The sequence below is a fragment of the Cimex lectularius genome, unplaced genomic scaffold (assembly GCF_000648675.2).
Source record: "Cimex lectularius strain Harlan isolate CLEC.00 unplaced genomic scaffold, Clec_2.1 scaffold129, whole genome shotgun sequence".
Lineage (NCBI taxonomy): Eukaryota > Metazoa > Arthropoda > Insecta > Hemiptera > Cimicidae > Cimex > Cimex lectularius.
Genome location: NW_019392715.1, coordinates 1,192,893 through 1,213,152, shown reverse-complemented (window position 1 = coordinate 1,213,152; position 20,260 = coordinate 1,192,893). Strand labels below are relative to the sequence as shown.

The following is a 20,260-nucleotide window of genomic DNA, read 5'->3' as shown; positions in this document are numbered from 1 at the left end:
GCGAGTGTCTCTTTTTGTTTCCTCACGGCCATATTACAAACTTAACTTAAAAATGTATTAAATAAAAAGTTTCTAAAGGACAAGAAAAAAAGAACTAAAGAACAATAACAAAGTTTATGTTAACATTCGCTCAGCATATCGGTAATCATATTAAAATGAAGTTCGGCCGTTTTCAGTGTGTAACAATTTATTTTACTATTTTAATTATAAAAATTATAGTTTACACATTTGACGCAAACAGTGTCAGGCTTGTGTTAGCCCATGTCTTTCCTTCTCCCGACTTCGAGTTTAAGAGCTGTGATGGAGGAATGGATCGCCTGGTACCTTCCGGCCAGTGCGACAAAACATTCGTACAAGCGTTTCATCGAGATTGCCAACTCCTCAGGTGTAAACGGGACCGGGTTGAGTCTGCAACTGACGTGTTTTTCCATGTCTTTTAGCTCAGACGAAAGCATTTCCACTTGGCTTTGGAACCTAAACAAAAAATTATAGACATCAATAATGACAAAAAAATAAAAAACATGACATACAACAGAAAACAAACACTCAGTAAGTACAAATACTTTGATTGAATCTAAAATTTCTAGAATTGTATAAATTCATGTTTTCACATCTTACATGTATTTTATAATTGAACCAATGCTTATAAATCCCAGGCCCTGAAGATGATCTCAATAAAGATCGAAACGTTGGCACGATAAAGGAAATTTTTTTCTAAACCTACATCACACCAGAATGCCTCACGATCTCCAAATAATAAAATAAAGTGTATATACCTTGAAATAATATTTTGAAAGTAATCAAAAGCGATCGTATTATCACAAGGGAATCCTCTCTGGTTTGCTGCAAGCCTCTGTACGATTTCACAGTCTTGAATACTCCTAGTAAGATCGGTTTTCAGTTTTTTGTTCAAAACCCTGTTTTTTGCAAGTTCTCTTTCCAATTGGACGGTAATCCTTTTGAGAACGTCTGCATCTTCACCAACTTTTAGGATGGGCTTTAAACTAGCTTGCGAGACTTCTGAAGAGTACGATTTCTGTTGTTTAACAAACTCTCTCAATGCTTCAACCTGAGTGACAAGTTCAGGGGGAAGAGGCCTGTCTTTCGAAGACTCTTGCTTCTGCGATTTCGCATGGGACGCAGCGCTCAACGGGTTCAACCCGAGATTGGTTGTTGTAGGTTGGGGCAAAGCGCCCAAACCCAGAGATGGAGTAGTCGTAGCAGTGGTCGTTCCCAGGCTGAAACCTTGTGTAGTAGTTTGTAAACCTAAACAGAAGAATTAGTTATTGTAGGTATTTTTGTGTGCCGGATAAAACTGTCTTACCAATTGAAGAAGTCGTAAAAGAAGGACCCAAACTGAAGTTGAGGCCAGATTGCGTAGTGGTAGTGGTTAAAGTAGATCCGAGGCCAAAATTCAAGGTAGAAGTGGTCGTAGTCGGGGCGGTGGCGGTCGATCCGAAGCCAATGCTCAGAGAGGGTGCGGACGAGGCGACCGTCGTCGTAGTGGCGGACGGCAAACCGAACGTCAGACCGCCTGCGGTGGTGGAGGCGGTGGCCGTCGAGGGCGTGCCCAGGGTGAAGCCGGTCGGCTTGTTCGCGTTGGAGCCGAGGCCGAAGTTCAATGTCGGCTGGGCGGCCGGCGTCGAGAAACCCGTGCCTTTGTTCGTCGTCAGTCCCGTTCCGAAGATGCTCGGCTGGGTCGTCTGGGCGGTCGTCGCCGCCGGCTTGAAGCCCGTCTGGGCGCCGAACCCGAGGCCGAGCCCGGGAGTCGAGGACGCCGTCGTCGCCGCGGCCGGGAAGCCGAAAGACGGGGTCGTCGAACCGAAAAGCGACGGCTGTTGGGCCTGCGGCTGGCTTCCGAACACGGTGCCCGTCGTCGCGCCGAACGCCGGAGGCTGCGTAGTCGACGTTCCAGCAGGTTTCCCGAATATCGAGGAACCCGAGCCTAACATTTTTACACGAATGTTTCAACAAAAGATAAACAAAGCCGTTACCTCCTTTCCAACTGTTTAATTAAAAGGAAACCTCTCGCCTTCAATAAAATCGATCCTACTCTTTCGATTCCACTCCATTATTAGTCACTCTATCGAAACAATTTTTATTGTTGCTATTCACTTTACCAATTTAATCTATTAAATAAATATTCGCAAAAGTTTATCTACAAGGTGTTTTTAATTATTATAATATAACTGACATGAGTAATTGACAAGACGATAGGTTGCAGTCATTATAAAAGGTTTGTTTTACAAAAATTATTTTCTTCTAATTTAAATGTAAAAAAAAATTCAATTACTTTTTATAAAATCTAATTTTTTGTCGTTGTAATTGTTTTTTATTCAATTCAAATATCCATTTTTGTCTAGTGATACCAATAACCTTCCATTAACTTTACTTCGAGTTTTGGTTGATATTTTACCCCTGATCTGTGAGCGTTACCGGGTGCAAGTCCAGAGAATCAAAATGTTCAAGATTGTCAGGTGGACATTTTATCCGGTTAAACACTTGTGTTATGGAAAGACAAATATACTAGAAAATTTTAAGGTATCTTTATTGGACTGTACAATAAACCATTCAAGTCAAACTTTATTGTCATAAATTTTACAAGTTTGAATAAAACAGCCAAGTCGATTAAATTAATGTTGAGGCCTATATAACTTCAACAAGATTGAAATATTCTTTTACATCAAATAGGACGTCTTTCACTATTCATTTACAAATTATATTATTAAAACTAGAAGGTAAAGCTCTAATACATTGAGAGGCAAGCGATCGTCCTTAATATTGTTAATTACAACTTACACAATCCTCCATTGATTATCTTTCAACAATATTTGGTTCGTTTTAAAGGTTTAGAGGTAAAAAAACAAAATGTCCCACTTGTACAATTGGATTTTGTACAGAAATCAATCTCTTTTTTGTTGGTTTTTTTTTTATGTAAAGCTTCTTTCTAACGTTTCGGTAATTTGATTTTTTTATTGAACCATTTTTAAGTTCCAAATTTGTTTGATTGATGGTTTTAAGTGATACAGATTCAGCTAGAATCATGGCATTGTTGGAAGACGGAAGAAGTCAAGCATATATGGACAGGGTGCTTAACATTTCCTGAACAACTGTCCAAATGGTCTTCCATCGCTACCGAGATACTGTAGGTTATACAAGAAGGCATGGATCAGGTTGCTATCGTGTCACATCACAGAGAGATGATCGTTTTATTATTTTGAATGAACTCCTTAATCGACATTCTACAGCTGCTGAGATCAAACAGCGAATTCAACAAGTTAGATATGTTAATGTCAGTTTATACACTGTAAGGTGAAGACTTTCAGAAGCTAGATTCGAGTGAGGAGGCCTGCCACTGATACTAGAACTTCTGTCAAGGCACAGAACAGGTCGGTTAAGTTTCGCAAGGAATCATCAATTGGTCTAAGCAAGATTGGGCTAAAATCTTGTTTTTGGATGAGCCAAGGTTTTGTTTGAGGTCTTCTGACAGCTGAGAGAGGTTTGGAGAAGAACAGGAGAGCAATCTAGCCCTGTAAAATTTTCACTCTGGAGAAGCTATGGAGATGGTGTTATAGTTTGGGCAGGCATTTCTATGGAAGGCCGCACAAACTTCATCAAGGGTTCCCTAACAGCTGACCGATACATTGATGATTGAACACAGATCAGAAGTTGTTCCTTAAATGCTACTAGATAGATAAAGTAGTCAGTGAGAGCTCATCGAGGCATTATTTAGTAGGCCTGGTTTCAGTGGTTGGATTTCTTTTATGGCTACCTTGTACATCCCAAAATACTTCTGGGAGTCTACAAGCTGAGAGCTGATATAAATTTTAGATTAAAATAAACGTACAAAGATATCACAGCCAATAAATAAACTTTTACACTGTTCAGTTTTGGTTTTCCCAGCATTATTCCTAAGTGATTTATTATCAACATTTGACAAACAACTGTTACTTTTTCTTCTTTTTCACCAATATTTAAATATTATATAATCATATGGATTCTTGGCAATAAACGGATTAGCCAAGAGAGTCAGTAATTCCTTCAGTAATTGTATTAGGGAGAAGACTTATTTCTTTGTATAGCTAATTAATTGTGTAACTAATTGATAATTGTGTACAGATTGTCGTATTAACTGTATTGAATAATTAGAATTAGGATGTATAAAAATCGAAGTGACAAGTTTTGTGTCTTCTTTGGACGCTCGAGAAATGCAGTGGTGAAGAAATGCAAAGTATTGGGTTGTCCGGAAAATAATGCAGGATTTTGGTATTAAACAAAAAAAAAGAAACTAGTTACTTTAAAGCAATGTTCTTTAATCAAAATAATTTCCCATACTCTCAATACATTTCTCCCAACGTGTTGGTAACTTATTAATACCGTCTGAGTAGAATTCAGAATTTTTAGAATTGATAAAGTCAATAAATGCATTTTCCAGTTCCGTTTGATTTTTGAATATTATGTGTTGTAAGTAGTGGTCCAGGTGTCTAAAAAAATGGTAGTCAGTAGGCGAGAGGTCCGGAGAGTAGGGTGGGTGAGGCAAAGTTTCATAGCCAAGCTCCAATAATTTTTGTGACGTTACACGTGACACATGTGGTCGAGCGTTGTCATGCAACAAAATGGGCCCTTTCCGATTGACCAAAGAGGGCTTCATTACTGCCAATTTCTGATGCATGGTATTAATTTGGTTACAGTATGATTCAGCATTGATGGTTTCGCCAGGATTTAAGAAGCTGTAGTGTATTAAACCAAATGAAGCCCACCATACCGTAACCATTACCTTTTTTTGATGAGTTGGGGGCTTTGGAAAATGTATTGGAGCTTCTCCTTTGTCGAGCCACTGTCCAGAACGTCTAGTGTTATCGTAGAGAATCCACTTTTCGTCACATGTAACAATTCTGGCCAGAAATGGGTCATTTTTGTTTCGACAAAGAAGTGATGCACAAACATCAAAGCGCTGATTTTTTTGGCGATCGTTTAATGAGTGTGGAACCCAATTTTCGAGTTTTTTCACTTTTCCAATCGCCTTGAGGTGGTCAGCGACGGTCGTTTTACTGACTTTGAGTTGCTCTGCACCCACCACTGATCGCAGAACATCATCATTAAGAGAGGAAGGCCTTCCACGACCTTCTTCATCTTCAAGGCTGAAATCTCCCTCCCGAAATTTTTTAAACCACCTTTGCACAGTGCACTCATTAACACAACCCTCGCCCCAGACTTGGTTAATGTTTCTAGCCGTTTGGGCTCCGCTTCGGCCGAGTTTAAACTCGTAAAAGAAAATCGTACGAAATTCTTGCTTTGACATTATAAGGATGACTGAATTATTTCCAAGTAGCGGAATGCTACAGAGGTAAACAAACAATATCATTTGGAAGAGGATTAATAAGTGTTGACATTCATACAAATGAGTAATCCTGTAAACGTAAACAGAATATTTTATATAGATTTTTTTTTAATGAAAACTTAAAATCCTGCATTATTTTCCGGACAACCCAATAGCTGCCATGGGAATAAAGCCCTGCGTAGAACCCTCTGAGGAGGTTTGCAAGTAGCTACACAAAGGGTAGTCACTAGTTACCATGCAGTGGTTGATATGAGAATGGGCTAGTCAGTTAGAAGCAGTTATTTATTCTATGGAGTCTAGTTGGCAAAATTAGTTGTTCTCTTTCAGCAGTTTAGGGTTAGTCAATATGGAGTGAGCAATCTTTGTAGGGGTATTGTCTAGCTTTGGATTATATCCTTCTTTGGCTAATTCCAATCAAGCTAGTAGTAATAAAATAAAATTAGTATAGGTCTTAATTTTTAAACAATAAATTAAAAGTAGATTCACATTTAGAAAGTTTAGAATGTAGAAGAAAACATTTAGAAATACACAACTAATTTTTGTTGAAATTCTGTTTCAGAAAATACCCACGCCATTGCCTTTAATAAAATATTGCCATTCTCTTAGTGAAGAGGACAATGTTTACAATGGTCCACTGAAGAGGCAGATTCATTCTGTCAAATTATTTTCTTTAGCTACAAGTGTTGGTGGCTTACTTGTTCAGCCGGTTATTTTCCAGAGGGCAGCAGAACTTGAAGCCAGTACAGCAAGTATAGTCGGAGTCTGCAGTTTTGTCGGGTTTTTCACTTTTGTTACACCTTTATTACTTCATTTGGTAACAAGAAAATATGTCTTGAATATAACATACAGTAGTAAGGAGGACAGTTATACGGCTACTGTTTACACTCTTTTCTTAAGGCGAAAAAATGTAAGCATATACATTCAATTAATTATAATGTATATTTTTGTATTTTAATAGCAGTTTATGTTTCAGGTCACTTTCAAACCGGATGAAGTTGTTGTTCCCGACGTTCCAGGGATGTTCACTTCATTGACTGTTAGAGGGATTCCACTTTTCATGGATGCTAGGTTTTTTACTGATGTTAATCATTATAAAAAGATAATGGGTTATGACAAACCAATGGATTTTAAATTCGGTTCTAAGGATTAACCAAATTACAAAATAGTAGTGCATATGTACATATTGTCTTATGTAAATATTGTGTAATAAATTTAGTTTTGTTTTTTATTTATTGGGTAACATTTAATCTATACAGAGCGAAGGAGTTGCATCCTTCAATTAGGTGGGACACCTCGAGCAACCTCTTCATGGCACATTCGCAGGCTATGGGCCCAAAAGTGACTAAATATTCAAAATTTACAAAAATAATTGCTGGGGCTTATTTGTGGTATACTGATGGGTCAAATGAAAAAAGCACAGGATTGTCCAGTACAAAGTGCAAAGTGGAGAATTTCTTGCCATGTAATTACAATCTTTTAATCTATATAGAGAGAAGGAGTTCCACCCTTCAATTAGGTGGGGCTCCTCAGCAACCTCTTCAGGATGGACATGCGGGCTTTGGCCCATAAGTGTTTAAATATTCAAAATTTACAAAAATAATTGCCAGGGCTTATTTGTGGTATAGTGATGGGTCAAATGAAAAAAAAGCACAGGATTGCACTGTACGAAGTGCAAAGTGGAGAATTTCTCTTGTAATTACATGGCACCAGGAATACCCAAATTCAAGTCGTTCTGTCATGCAATTCAGTACTGTCTTCAAACTGATTTTCTAGTTCATTGCTGTGTGAAATGTGAATGATATAGAGCAACCTTTTGGCCAGAGAGGTGGCAGTGCCAAAGACTTGAGATAGTTCTTTAAAATCAGTGATCATTTAGGAATAAAGAACCACACAATGACTCTTCATTTTCTATACCATAACTTTTTTCTAGATAAGTCAACGAGGCTTTAGTATCTTTTAATCACCAAATATACATTGAGAAACAAAAACTAATTTTATAGTGGTCAGTTGCAAGGCAGGATAGTCGGAATGAGGGCTACAGCGAACGGGAGTGGGGTCGGAAAATCGAACCTCCCGCTTATCCGGATGTAGTTCACGTCTACAGTTTACACGAGTACGACGACTCAGTCGCGAACCAGACATGATACCTTTCACGTCAATTCCGTTCTCGGGCAATTGTTGGATCGTCGTACGCCATGTGAGTGACAATTACATCTTACTGTTCGTAGTTTAATCGAGGCTAATCGCCGGGTGTTCGTTTGTTCGTCGTCGAACGTCACCTCGACAGTTTTCAAATGTCTGACAGTGTAAATACAGACTCCATCCTTGAATAATGGTTTTCGAGTAACATGTACGATTGTTTTTACGTGTATATACGTGTATTTAAGTGTATAAATTGTCCGATGCATGGTTTATTACGATACAGGACGAAATCGAGTAGTTTACCGCTTGTCATCCGGCGATCCAGTAGTTCAACGATCGTGGCCTAGGTTCTTTCGGACTGGAGTGCCGTCAGGTGTTTTTTAAATTAATTCCACTATTTCAGGCCTATTGTTTGCCACTGCTCGCACGGCCTGCCTTTTTAAAGAAAACATTCATTTTTTTTAACTCAAACAAATCAAAATTGCCTTTATCTAATCTTATTTCTAAAAAGGGTCATGCCCACTTTCCCTTAATAGTTAATGACTGACTTCTCGAAGTATGTAAAGCGTGTAGCGCGAAGATGCGTTTTTCATACCCAAATATGATTGTTGACTTTTGATAAAAACATTCATAATTATGTAAATGTAATATCATAAATAACACGGAATTTTTGTTTACATAATTTTAATATTTTGTCACCATTGAACCGGATCAGCGAGGCTTTCTTAGAAACAAGTGGTACCTATCAATTTTGTCAATTATTGACTTAAGATTGACTCTGAAGTTGATACAAAAGCCATCAGACAACAAATTGATGGGTATTAACCAATTTGCCGAGTATAAATTTCTAAAACATTTATCGGATCAATTAATTATTCCGTAACACTTTACATTGTTATGTATTTGTACAGCAATTTGTGTTTTTAATTAAAGGGAGATTTGAGGTATTTCTCAATTTTCTTTTTTATTACAAATAGAACGTTTAGAAAAAATCTTAAACTTCTTCACCAGTTTGTTTGTTTTATTTTTAACTTTGACGACTGTTTGAAATACGGAGACGAATTGTAAAACAAACAGGCCGTCTGTATGTAGCCGAGATTTTGTTAAGAGGCCAAAACTTGGAAAGTTGTATGAAAAAAAGAGGTTCGTTAATTTACAAAAACGTTAACATCTGAAGTAAACCGAAAAGTCTGCCCTGTCTAGTTTTTGGCATTATGGTGATGATGATAGTGGTACTAGGAATTGGGGTTATGTTCCCAAGCACTTCTGACTTTACACTTTCCTAGTTCCTTAGTTCAGCTCAATTAACTCGATCCTTCTTTTAAGGAGTACTAGTTCATTGACTGTCCTTTTCCTGGGCTTTCTTTGCGCCCCTGGTTATGTCTCCCTTGAGCGGTTGCTTCACATTCGAAGATGATATGAGTGGCTTCTTCTTCTTCATTGCATAATCTACAAATAGGTTCATCTTTGAATATGCCCTTGTTCTGTTTTCTCAGATGCCAGTGACCGGTAAATAGTCCTATCCACTTTTCTGAGATTAGCCCTCTCTAACTGTAGCAGTTTGCTGATTTTGGTGAGGGTTGTTTTAGCATAGGTTTACTTTGTCTAGTACCTCTAAAGTTTATCCACTTCTCATTTTGCTTTTTTGGTTCCATTCTGTGATGAAGGATTATGGTTGTTGTTGTTATCCCAAGAATAAGTTTTTCAGGAGGCGTCGAGGCGTCGGAGGTCACAACGGTTTAGGCGTTGACACGGCGCTCATCACTGTAAGGTAAAGGTCCCGGGTTCGAATCCAGCGGCCCTGCATTCGAACCCGACATACTAACAAATGAGCTTTTTTTCAAAAACACTGGCACCCTGAGGGTTTATATGACCTCTCCTGTTGCGAACCCTCGTTATAGAAAGAAAAAAATAGGTTTTCAAAAACACCGGCACCCCGAGGCGTTTATATTACCTCGTAGTTGAAAACCCTCATTAAGAAAGAAAAAACACTTATAACATTTAAAGGTAGTAATACTTTATATGTATATATGTAATACAATATAAGCTATATACTTATTGCGAACCGTCAGGAAATCAGATACAAAAAATGGAGCGTCTAAGAGTTCATTTAATGTATAGGGTTCAGGGGGTATTTTTATTAATACAGTTTTAAAGTGACAAAGCTTTTCGATGGTGATGATAATTATGATGGATACTAGGAAGTGGGGTTTTTGTTTCCCAAGCACTGCAGCCTTCTGGCCTGTTGTACTTACCAAGTAGTTCAGTGCAATCGACTCGATCCTTCTCTAAGAAGTACTACGTCATTGACTGTCCTATCATCCTTCTCTATTCTGTGTTTGTTTGTTGTTGTTTTGTTTTTTTAACCCAAGAGTAGGTTCAGGGCCTATATATTAAGACCTTGCAGATCCTCCTCTGGCGGATCCAGCGTGTCTGCTTATTCGTTACCCAAAATTCCTTTAAGTTGTGGTACCCAATATATCAGGTTGTTGTGTTTCCCCAGATTTTGTTGATTTTGGATGCATTCACCAGCTGGCATTATATTAGATCTTTTATAAGTTTGCACAATTTGAACCGATCATCTACAATATTAACGAGAAATGCCGAAACGCAACTATACACATATTACTCTATATAAAACTCGTCTAAAGTTTGGGCTGATTTTACATAAAACCTATCATTAGGTAAATTTGTGTTACATTTATATCCCTAAAAGAAATTCTTCGTTTGTTTGTTGCTTAATTCATCGCTCAAGCAACTCGTACATTATTATTATTTTATCCTGCTTGTTCATAGTGATCAAGAATAAGACAATAAAAAAAGTTAAATTGATTTCCTCACAAAGATAATTAGTGAGAGTGTAAGGTGTTAGTTTAACGAGGATATGAAAGAACACAACTTGGCTCTTGATTAACACCACAATGAGAAAGATAAAAAAAGCCTTGGAGTAAAATTGTTTTGCTGGCTTGTATTTTAAGAGCAAAAAGGAAGCTTTGAATAGTCTGCTTTTGAAAGAGATAATTGATTCGACGTGAAAAGGCGAGATTTGTATATATAATTTTTTTAAATTTAAGATCCCTTTTGACTCTCCAGGGGTGTTGCGTGTCGTTGCCAACAATTATTATAGATGTTGTTTCGAGCCAAAAAAGGTGAAAGCCAACAGAGAGGCACAAAGAGCAGGCCGAACGTTTAGAGGACAAACAAAATGTAGTAAACAACCTTCAGGAAACTCAACAAATCTATTGCATAATTCCTTAATCACAAGGGACCAATAATTTGTTTACAAATGAATGATATTAATGTGGCCACATTAACTTGAGCTCATATCTACAATTATCTAACAAATAGGATAACTGAAATGCATTATTATCGTTTGTAAATAATTTTTTGTATGTTGTACATTGCAGTTTAGATAATTACGTTACTATTAACTAAGGACATTAAGCATGGAGAACATCATCTCTATCACTTCGTTGAAAATTGTTTTTTAACGTATCAGTCTCCTAGCCTCCTATCTTTCCCTTTGTAAACAAGTGGTTGGGGTGTGATATAAGTCGTCCATAAGTGACTTTTAAACTTCATTTCGAGCATATGTGAATGGTACTATGTATTTCTCACTTACCAAGTATAGTGTACCAAGTATAGTACGCAATTTTGCACAATCTTTTGATCTGTGTCACTGAAACATAAGATCGGATGTAACAACCTTATGTACGTAGATCAGGTTTTTAATGTGCTGAGGGAAAACGGGTCACATCAGGAAATATTTAAGAGGGTACATTGTTGTTCTTGTTTTCTTGTTCAACTAAAACTGGTTCTCATCCATATAGAATAAAATTAAGGGAATAAAATTATCTTTTATGTACTTATATTACACTAGAATGAATTTTGATTATTGAACTTAATTCTCCAATTATCATACCATTCTTCAATTTTGCTAATCATTTCCTGCAACGTAGCAGCCTGACCGCTGCTTAATCCTTTAGATGTTATTATCACTTCATCAGCCAATTGAGCAATTTTTCTGAGTTAACTGCTGGTTCTGGTTAGTCGTGTACGTACACCAGATATAGATGACAGATAAGAGTCTTAGGGAGTTGTGTTTTAAGTTTGACTACTGACCCAAATTTTTTCAGTGTCAAGAAAGAGATCTAAGATTCTCTTCTGCAATTTTTTTCTTCGTAATCACATCATAGCACTAAACAGTCATGCTCAGGAGCTGAATGAAGAGATTCCTATCTAAATTAACAAGTGTTCGTTATAATGTGTGAAAAGTTTTTTAAACACTTTTGACATCAGTGGAAGTAAGCCAAATGGTCCATAATTAATTTTCTGGCTTATTTTGTCTAATACTTTAAAAAATATATAATATCTGGGGTCTCACTTATAGTTAGATGTATTTATATTGTTTTGTAAAGTGCTAACAGAGTTTTTTCTCATTAAAAAAATCATACAGCCTTGTAATTAGATGAAAAACATTTCATATTATAAAACAGTTATATACTTTAACCCGCACTTCACTGAGAAGGACATCGATATTATTCTTCTGCAAATGTTAGTACACGATTTATCTATCAGGTTTATATTTTTGACAATGAATAATAATTCATAATAATGTATTATCTTTTTTGTTTTTACCCCGCGCTCAAGATAGACTGGATGTTCTCTATTGCCTATCTTATGTAGATATGCAGCACATATCCCCTGGTTTATCCTTAAACAATGGATTGTGTTGATTTCAGAACTTAATTTCCGTCTTGTAAAACCATGGCGTTGTTTTCACGAGGGGGAAAGAGATTTTTTTATGTTATGCCCTTATCCGAAGATGTATATGCCAGTTGCCATTCTATTTGTTTTTTTGTAACCATTATTTGAAACAAATCCATATATGGCATTGGAATGTTTCTCGGATTAAGTAAATACGTTGCTTATTTGGGCATACGGACCTGAGTGGCCTTTGATCCGTACAAAAATCTCTTTATTTACATTAGATGAATTGTGAACAAGCTTCACACTCTAATTTTTAATTTTATTAGACTTATTTTGCAAACATTGAATGGCGCTAATGGCTGTCTGTCCATATTATATGATTTTTCAAAACCGGGGAGTGTAAATTAAAATCAACCACTATATCAATTGCAGTTAATTCTGCTGAATACGCTGATAATGGCTGGTTTAATGCCTCGCTTTGTTCGAACGGCAATACCAGGAGTATTTTTCCTTGATATAAAAGATCAGTCTGTGTAGGTTTTCGGCTATCATGGTGATCACGAGGGAGAATTCCTAAAGATCAGCCAGCGCTCGTTGGTTCATCACTGTTCATCAAATAAATACAATTATTTTTATAAGTTTTTTTATAGTACAGTTTATATGAACAACTTTAGCGTAACCCCCAAGGTACTATGCCAAAGACCTAGGGAATGAAATTGTAGCAGCAACATTCAGTGACCTAATACTTTGATAAGAAGGATTGAGTGGATTGCACTGAACTAAGGCACTAGGAAGGTACAATTAGCTAGAAGGCTACAGTGCCTGGGGAGCACAAACCCCGCTTCCTAGTTTTCTCATCGCCATCACCATCACGTTGCCAAAGGATCACAATGATCGACCCAGAAATAAATTACCTTGTAGCATTTTCAAATTTAAGACATTTCGTCGAATTTTAAATTGATAGAATAATTTCCTTTCTTTTTTTTATTATTTATGAAGTATGTTTTTTGAAACTCAAATTTTTATCTAAAATTATTCTAAGATATTTACATTTATCAAAGAATTTTATCACCTTACAGTTACAATTTACTAATTGTTTTATCAGTTTTATAATTATCTTTATGAAAGCAAAAACTATTTACCAAAGTAGATTTAAATGATATTTGATTAGTAATAGAAATACGAGCAAAGCTTGTTTTGCCACTATTAATAAACAGCTTCTAGTGAATTATTTTCAATTATAAAGGCTGTGTCATCCGCAAAACAAATTGGTTTCGATTTTAAAGGCAAGTACAAACGATCATTAGTATAAATTAAAAATAGTATTGGCCCCAGCAATTGCGGTACATCAAAAATCATTGAGCATCGGAGGCCTCACCGGTTAGGGATGGGAAGGGTAAAGGTAAAGGTTGCTGGTTCGAATCCAGCGGCCCTGCTTTCGATCCCACTTGTACAATACATACTTACAAATGAGCTTTAAAAAAAATTTTTTAATTCTCAACTAGAAACTTTGCTTATTGTAATAACATATTTGCTCAACAATAATAAATGCGCGACAAAGTTTGAAACGTTTTCTCATTTCAACCAACTATTCTGAACAATTTACTTATAATTTGTAAATTTGAAAATGAAGAAATGGACTTTTAACTTTAGCGTCCTCGAACAGAATTGTATTCGAAAATTTTAAAATTCGTTTTTATGAATTTACGTTTCGGGTGTCTTTATTAATGTGACCTAATCGTAGAGCTGCTGATTCATTTTAAAATAAGAAAACGTTTGCCTCATATCAGCTATAAATTATGTTTGGTTTAAGAGAAATATTTTCACAAGTAACAGCGCAAATGGTCCGGCTAGTCTTCTTTGTTGTACGCACAAAAACGACGAAACATAATTTTGAACATAATAAAGTTTAATAAGCGGTACTGATTATATTTTAAAATGTTTTAAGTTTCAGTTATTCCAGAAAGTTTAGCTTTAAGAAATAATGGTTCGTTTCACAGCAATGCTAATTTTCTTAATTTAAATGCATTTGGCTGAGAATCATTCTAATTGCTGACACCTTATAAATTTTTGTTCCGGATATTGACATCATTTCGTCACTTTTTCAAATGGTATTATTATTATTTTTTAATCGAAGAGGGCCAACACAATTCCCCGTCGCTTTCTATAGAACTCTTTTTTTCCAGGGACTCATCCTTGACCGAGATAACTCGTGAATAAATGATTCGATGTTATCTACATTCAAGGTGGTCGTGACAACAGGATTTACTGTATTAATTGCTATGACTAACCGGCAGTGTGCTATTTATCGAACATCTGTGTGATATGATGGGCTACTTTTAAAATGGGACTCGCTAATGTTTCCAGGCATAGTTTTTGCCGAATTGTTATGTATGGAAGTAATAGGTCAAAACCCATTTCCGTTCAAATGGGATTTGTTTTAAAAATCCATATTATACACTATGCCCTAACGTTAATTTTTTCTGTACTTTCTGACTTTAACGATGTTTAATTTGTTTGTACCACGTACTCTTTTCGCAGTTTTTTGTCAGACGGTAAATTGGATTAAGAATGCAGTATAATGCACATCTGTAGGCATCTTCATTCCAAATTTATGGGTCAAACCAATTCGAAATATTATTAGAGCTTTGAAAAGAATTGCACTATTGTGCTTCCGTTTACAAGCCCCCTTCTCTCCCCAGCCAACATTCCTGATATTCCTCATGGTCCCAGTTTATCTCCCTCCCTCTTTTGTCGTTATATATTATTATTATATTCGCTCTTTCTAATATCCTTTTCTATTGCACTTATCACCTCTACGCGGATAACTTGCAAATCTAACTCTCCTTTTCATCTCATGTCCTTTAAATCTCAATAACAAGAATCCAAGAGGACCTAAATGCGATTAGCTCCTGGGCTCTATGTCAATAGCGCTATAATGTTTAGATCCCCTACTTCTCCACTCACCTTTATTACCCAAATCTCCCAACGCAATTTCTCCACCCTCCGAAAATCCGTTATGCAAGACAACTCTTCCCAATCAGCACCCGCGAACTCTTGGTTCTTCCTTGTGCTTATCTACGGTGGACTCACCTGCGAGCTTTTAACAGACCCAAGAGAATCATGATCTGCTTTCTTTGGTTCATATTTAGCTTCGCAATGAGATCTCATATGAATCGTAGTTCGAAATGACTTGTGTCCTTCCTATCGCAGGCTATACTTTCTTATTACTTGATAAATGAAGGAGCCAATCATTTATCAAGTAATTTCTTCTCATTCCCCTTCATTTATTTAAAATCACTTAAAATTTAAGTACACACTCGTTCTCGCCCTTGTGAACTCCACCCCCTCATTCAAATCCACCGCTTTTAGTCGCTCCTTTGGAATTCCCTATCTAACTCCATTCGCTGTGCTTTAACCCTTTCCACCTTTTTTTGCGAGAGTATTACAAGTACGAGTTATATGAACCCTAGGGGTACCGGTGTGTTTGAAGAATGTCCATTTGTAAGTATGTCGGGTTCGAATGCAGGGCTGCTGGATTCGTACCCAGGACATTTACCTTACCGTGATGAGAGGTAAAGGCAAAAAGCATATGGATTTGTATGGAATCCCTGTCAGAAGCACACTAATGACCTGCCCCAGGGTACCGGGACATAGAGGCAATGAGAAGTGGACATGTTGACCAAAAAAATGAGCCAGTATAAATTCTCTTGGCCCCCAACTCTACTGTGGCCTAGCACCACGCAACAAAAAATAACATCCAAAAATGGACTCTCAATGAGACCAAAACCTCGTTGTGTAACACCCTAGGAATGAGGCACGCGAAGTAATTCATTAAAGGGCTATTCCCAGACTTGAAAGGAATTAATGAAAGGTAACCGCAACAATTCTGGTTGGACTCCTGACTCGTCTAAAAAAGGCTATAATTAATTATTTTAATTAATGATACTTTTTTAATCTAAGGTCTTGGTTTTTCATTTCAACTAAAAAGTACAATGTAATGTTAATGTGTTTCTTATTTATATAACGTCTGTCCTCTACACAAACTTAGCTTTAGAGTTTAGAGGGCTGGCTAAACTGTATTACTGTATTGTTAAAATAATAATTATTGTTTAGCAAAATATACAAATAAATAGTACAAATTTTCTCCATTCTATAGGTTCATTGATTTTTGAAATGTTAAAAATAATGTGTATCAATTTTATGCATTAAAAAATATCTCCTCCTACTAAAATATAGTTATTATTTATGAGTACAGGTGTCAATTAAAAAATAAACATATTCAAGTTTCAGGGTATGTAGGTGTTTCAAGGTTGAAAACAATTTCTTGTAAAATTTAATTTTCACATTCTATTCTATTTTTCTTAGTCAATTTTCGAAGGGCTTTAAAACAATACAATCGTTCAATTAATGTGGCGTTAGTTTTGAGAGTGATTGTGCTGAATTTCAGTGTTTCGTATTTCGATCATAGAGATATATTTAAAAGTCCCCTTCGCCCATCTACGCTCCTTCGCACACAACGGCTAGTCCTTAGCATGGAAATGAAAGCCCGATTCATGAGATTTGAATGTGAGTTTTATACATTCAAAGAAAAAAAAAAGACACTTGTATCTCTTCGTTTATTTAACACAACAACTAACAACTAGGTATAAAGATTAATGTTGACTTAAAACGTAAACATTAAACTAATAACTTGTAAAAATAAAGATAATCAGTTCAATTTTATCTTTTCCAGACTTTTCATCCAACTTGTCGAATGAGTTAATTGGTTTTTTACGTTGTCTTCTTGGCGAAAGAATAAATTTGAGTAAAAAAGTGATATTTTCTTTTTAAAAACATGGTTTTAAGTCGAAAAGATCTCATCCGTGGAGATGCTTTGGCCCACAGAGAGAGCCCATGGTCCACGGAGTCCTGGGTGAGCCGCGATCTACCATATACGTGGTCTACGGTGGTTTAGGGCCACCTATGTCTCGATCGAAGAGAAGGTTGCCCGTGATGATATCTAAAGATGACGTCTTCTTTGATAGGTAGTCTATTCCAAACGTTCAGTTTTAAAAAAGTCATCAGAAGGCATAATATATTAGCACAGTCTCTACACGACCCGCACCGGGTTCTCTACTACTGGTGAAGAATCGAGTAAAAAGGCGACATTCTCTTCGACAATCGAACAAAATTTGACTGTTCCCTTCGCAGATTTCAAGGTTTGATTTGTGGCAATCCGATGACCGGGACTGCGTGTGGAGAAAATTCACGTGCCATTCGGGAATTTTCCTTTTCAAAGAGTCGGTTATGGTATGGGTGGAATCAACAACCATGCCCGTACCGAACTGATTGTCGTACAGAATGGATCGTGGAGGGCTAATGTATGAAAACCTATTTACCTAAAAATCTATGAAAAAAGGTACTTTTAGAAAGTTCTTCTGGATCTTTTTTAAAAGATAGTTCCTTTTCATGTCCAATTCATATCGAGAGACGTGGTTGTGGAACTCCTTCAACTCGATGATGAGCAGCTATAAGCTTGAAATCCGGATCGTTGAAAACAACCAACTGTGAACTATTTTAAAAAGATTGAACAACACGCTCACTCCTCCATTTATCATTTCTAGTTCTTCTGTAAGCTGTAGTTCCATTACATTTATTAGGGACATCGTGTTAATCGCTCGACCTCATGGAGCTAACGTCACCCATTAAATTTAGCATGTAGGGATTACTACAATGAATTGGCCAACACGTTCTGACATGAATCCTATAGAATGCTTATGGGACATGATAAAGAGAATGGTTAGACATCGTTCACAGCCTCCAAAAGCGTTGAAAAGCTTCAAACCGCCTTGTTGAACAATTAAATTTTGTTTTACAAGACGCTTATTTTCTCGATGCCTTGGATATTTACGGTCCTCTGCGAGGCATTATGAGCAAAACCAAGTAATAAATTGATAATTAAATTTTAATCCGTCATTAATGATTTCCAGTGTTTTAGTGAATTTTCATTCAAACCAGCACACTTAAATAATTTGTAATAAAACTCATGAATTTTTGATTCTGTTTAATTTGATTTACATTAATATAAATATATTGCAATTAATATAACAATAAAAATACAGATAGTTTGAAATAAACAACAAAATACGAGCGTCCGGTTTTTTTGTCTTTGAGTATAGTATAATGCGTGCCACTCGTCTCTTATCTTCAACTGTCGAGGACGAGAGGGGTGAGTGGAAGCTGGAAGGGGAAACGGGAAACTAAAAGCTGTGTAGTACTCAGTGAGTGAGTGACTGTGAATTGAAAGGTTATCGTTGTCTCCGTCGGATTCTTTCTACACTAAAACTGACTGGTCCGTCTCCCGTGAAGCCCACTCCAACATCATTAAGCTGTAACTATATTTATTGTTTTCTTTTTCTAACAACTATTCTCCTTTTTTCTTCTTTGGGCACAGTGGCTATCGGAACGGAGTCAAACCGTACTGTATATTGGAATATGGCGCATTCACACTTATTTATTGTAGTTTTTATTTATTTATTTTAATCGATGCGTTTCGTCTGTCGGATACTTATCAATTTCCAAGATTTATAATTTCTCTGTATGTACGCAGTTAACAGCAGCTAGATTAAAAATCACGTTTAAATCCTCTCTAGGTCATCCCTTTGCATTTTGCATAGATGTCACGTTTAACGAAAGTACTTTATCTTAAAAATAAAATTCATTAGTTTTTTTAAAAGGTAAACCAAGCCAAAACTTAAATTCCAAGTCGATGGGCATAGAATCGGAAGTATTACAGAATCAACTGATATAAATCAGGGCGAGAAACTCGTAGAAAGGAGACTGGAATCGGGACGTCGGCTGAGTCTACTTTCTCTGTGCCTACACAGCTTTTAATACTGGTATTTGACAATGGAAGGGAAAGAAAGGATAGGAAGTCAGCCACTGACGGCAAAGCCTATTACCATTCAAAATGCAACGCTCTCGAGAAAAAGCGGGTACGAGGAGTGGTTTACTTCTGTTAATTATTATTCTTAACTATTGAAATTAACATTTTATGCAAAATTTCAACTTAAAAAGTTGTTTAATTTTTTGTAATAGTTCACTATTTTAGTACAAACTGCAATGTTTGTTTAAAACACGTAATTTGATGATAATGGATATATTTACAGCTATTTTCATATTTACATTGAGGGGGCTAATAATCAATATTATTCTCCCACTTCACTTCACTAAATAAACTTCACCTACTCCTCAGAAAGGAGGTCACGGAGCGATTTACTCTTGAGAAGCCTTATGGGATTGTAGGAATGGGTCCTGCTCGCCAAGACTTGGGAGGTTATTGGAGAGATTATTGTGGAACTTGGTAAATTTTGGGGGAATTATGTTGGGATAAATGGAATTTTAAGATCGAGGAGGAGTGTAATATTGGAGACATATTATAGTTGATCTAAGAACTTTAGACTTAAAGGATTGGATATTTGAAGGTTTAATGGTTCCCCATAGTTCTATACCGCATGTCCAGATATGTGATAGTAGTATTGGCGTTTTGTATTTTTTATTTTATTTCCATTAACTTACAACCCTTCAAATACGTAACAAGTAACAATGAGAAAGGAAATATTTTCAAAATTAAATCAATTTTCATTCATTTCAAAATTAAAGTGGAGAAATTACCCATTGGTATTAAGATGTCTGTTTAATTAATACTTGTGTCATTATCACTTTCACTATCAACACTATCTCTTCTTAGATCTCGCGGTCAACGTCTCCTCGGTTGGCTAAGGGTGCTCGTGGGAATTTGTTGGGATGCGAGGTTTCTCGTGTGCTGATTTACAGTGGTGGGGAGTGTTTTGTGAAATTGCGATAAAGGGAACGAGTTCATTTTGAACGAAAGGAAGGTTTAAGTCTTTATGTGCAATTAGGTTCGATACATACAATGGATCATCTGGTGTTTTTAAAGGATTTATGATTGAAACAGTTCGCAAACGCCGTATGTTGGAAATCTTTGGCTGAACCCAACACATATAGCCCGTAAGTCCGTATTTTTGAGGGTAAATCAGAACTGTATAGAAGTCGTGCAAGAGG

At 36.5% G+C, this 20,260-nt stretch overlaps 3 protein-coding genes across 11 annotated transcripts in view; 2 read left to right on the top strand and 1 right to left on the bottom strand.

The window, feature by feature from the left end:
- Positions 1 to 99: 99 nt before the first annotated feature.
- On the bottom strand, positions 100 to 2,138 carry LOC106665714 (nucleoporin p58/p45-like). Its single transcript, XM_014392366.2, has 3 exons — positions 1,325 to 2,138; positions 777 to 1,266; positions 100 to 474 (listed from the first exon to the last, which is right to left on the bottom strand). The coding sequence occupies exons 1-3, from the start codon at positions 1,950 to 1,952 to the stop codon at positions 255 to 257; spliced, it is 1,338 nt and encodes a 445-aa protein (XP_014247852.1). The 5' UTR covers positions 1,953 to 2,138; the 3' UTR covers positions 100 to 254.
- A 240-nt stretch (positions 2,139 to 2,378) lies between these two features.
- LOC106665716 (transmembrane protein 70 homolog, mitochondrial) lies at positions 2,379 to 6,520 on the top strand. Its single transcript, XM_014392368.2, has 3 exons — positions 2,379 to 2,541; positions 5,901 to 6,248; positions 6,315 to 6,520. The coding sequence occupies exons 1-3, from the start codon at positions 2,461 to 2,463 to the stop codon at positions 6,489 to 6,491; spliced, it is 606 nt and encodes a 201-aa protein (XP_014247854.1). The 5' UTR covers positions 2,379 to 2,460; the 3' UTR covers positions 6,492 to 6,520.
- Positions 6,521 to 7,306: 786 nt separating this feature from the next.
- LOC106665671 (high affinity cAMP-specific 3',5'-cyclic phosphodiesterase 7A-like) overlaps positions 7,307 to 20,260 on the top strand; it is a 78,674-nt gene continuing 65,720 nt past the window's right edge. For 6 of the 9 annotated variants that reach the window (XR_001340327.2, XR_002910203.1, XM_014392275.2 and 3 more), the window contains exon 1: positions 7,457 to 7,538. Coding sequence is in view for 1 of the 9 variants with exons in the window: in XM_014392277.2 (XP_014247763.1) it covers positions 7,482 to 7,538 (57 nt within the window). In the remaining 8 variants the exon portion in view is untranslated. Of the gene's footprint in view, positions 7,539 to 18,377; positions 18,567 to 20,260 lie in introns of those variants that run through there. The other 3 variants (XM_014392280.2, XM_014392274.2, XM_014392277.2) reach the window with 2 other exon arrangements.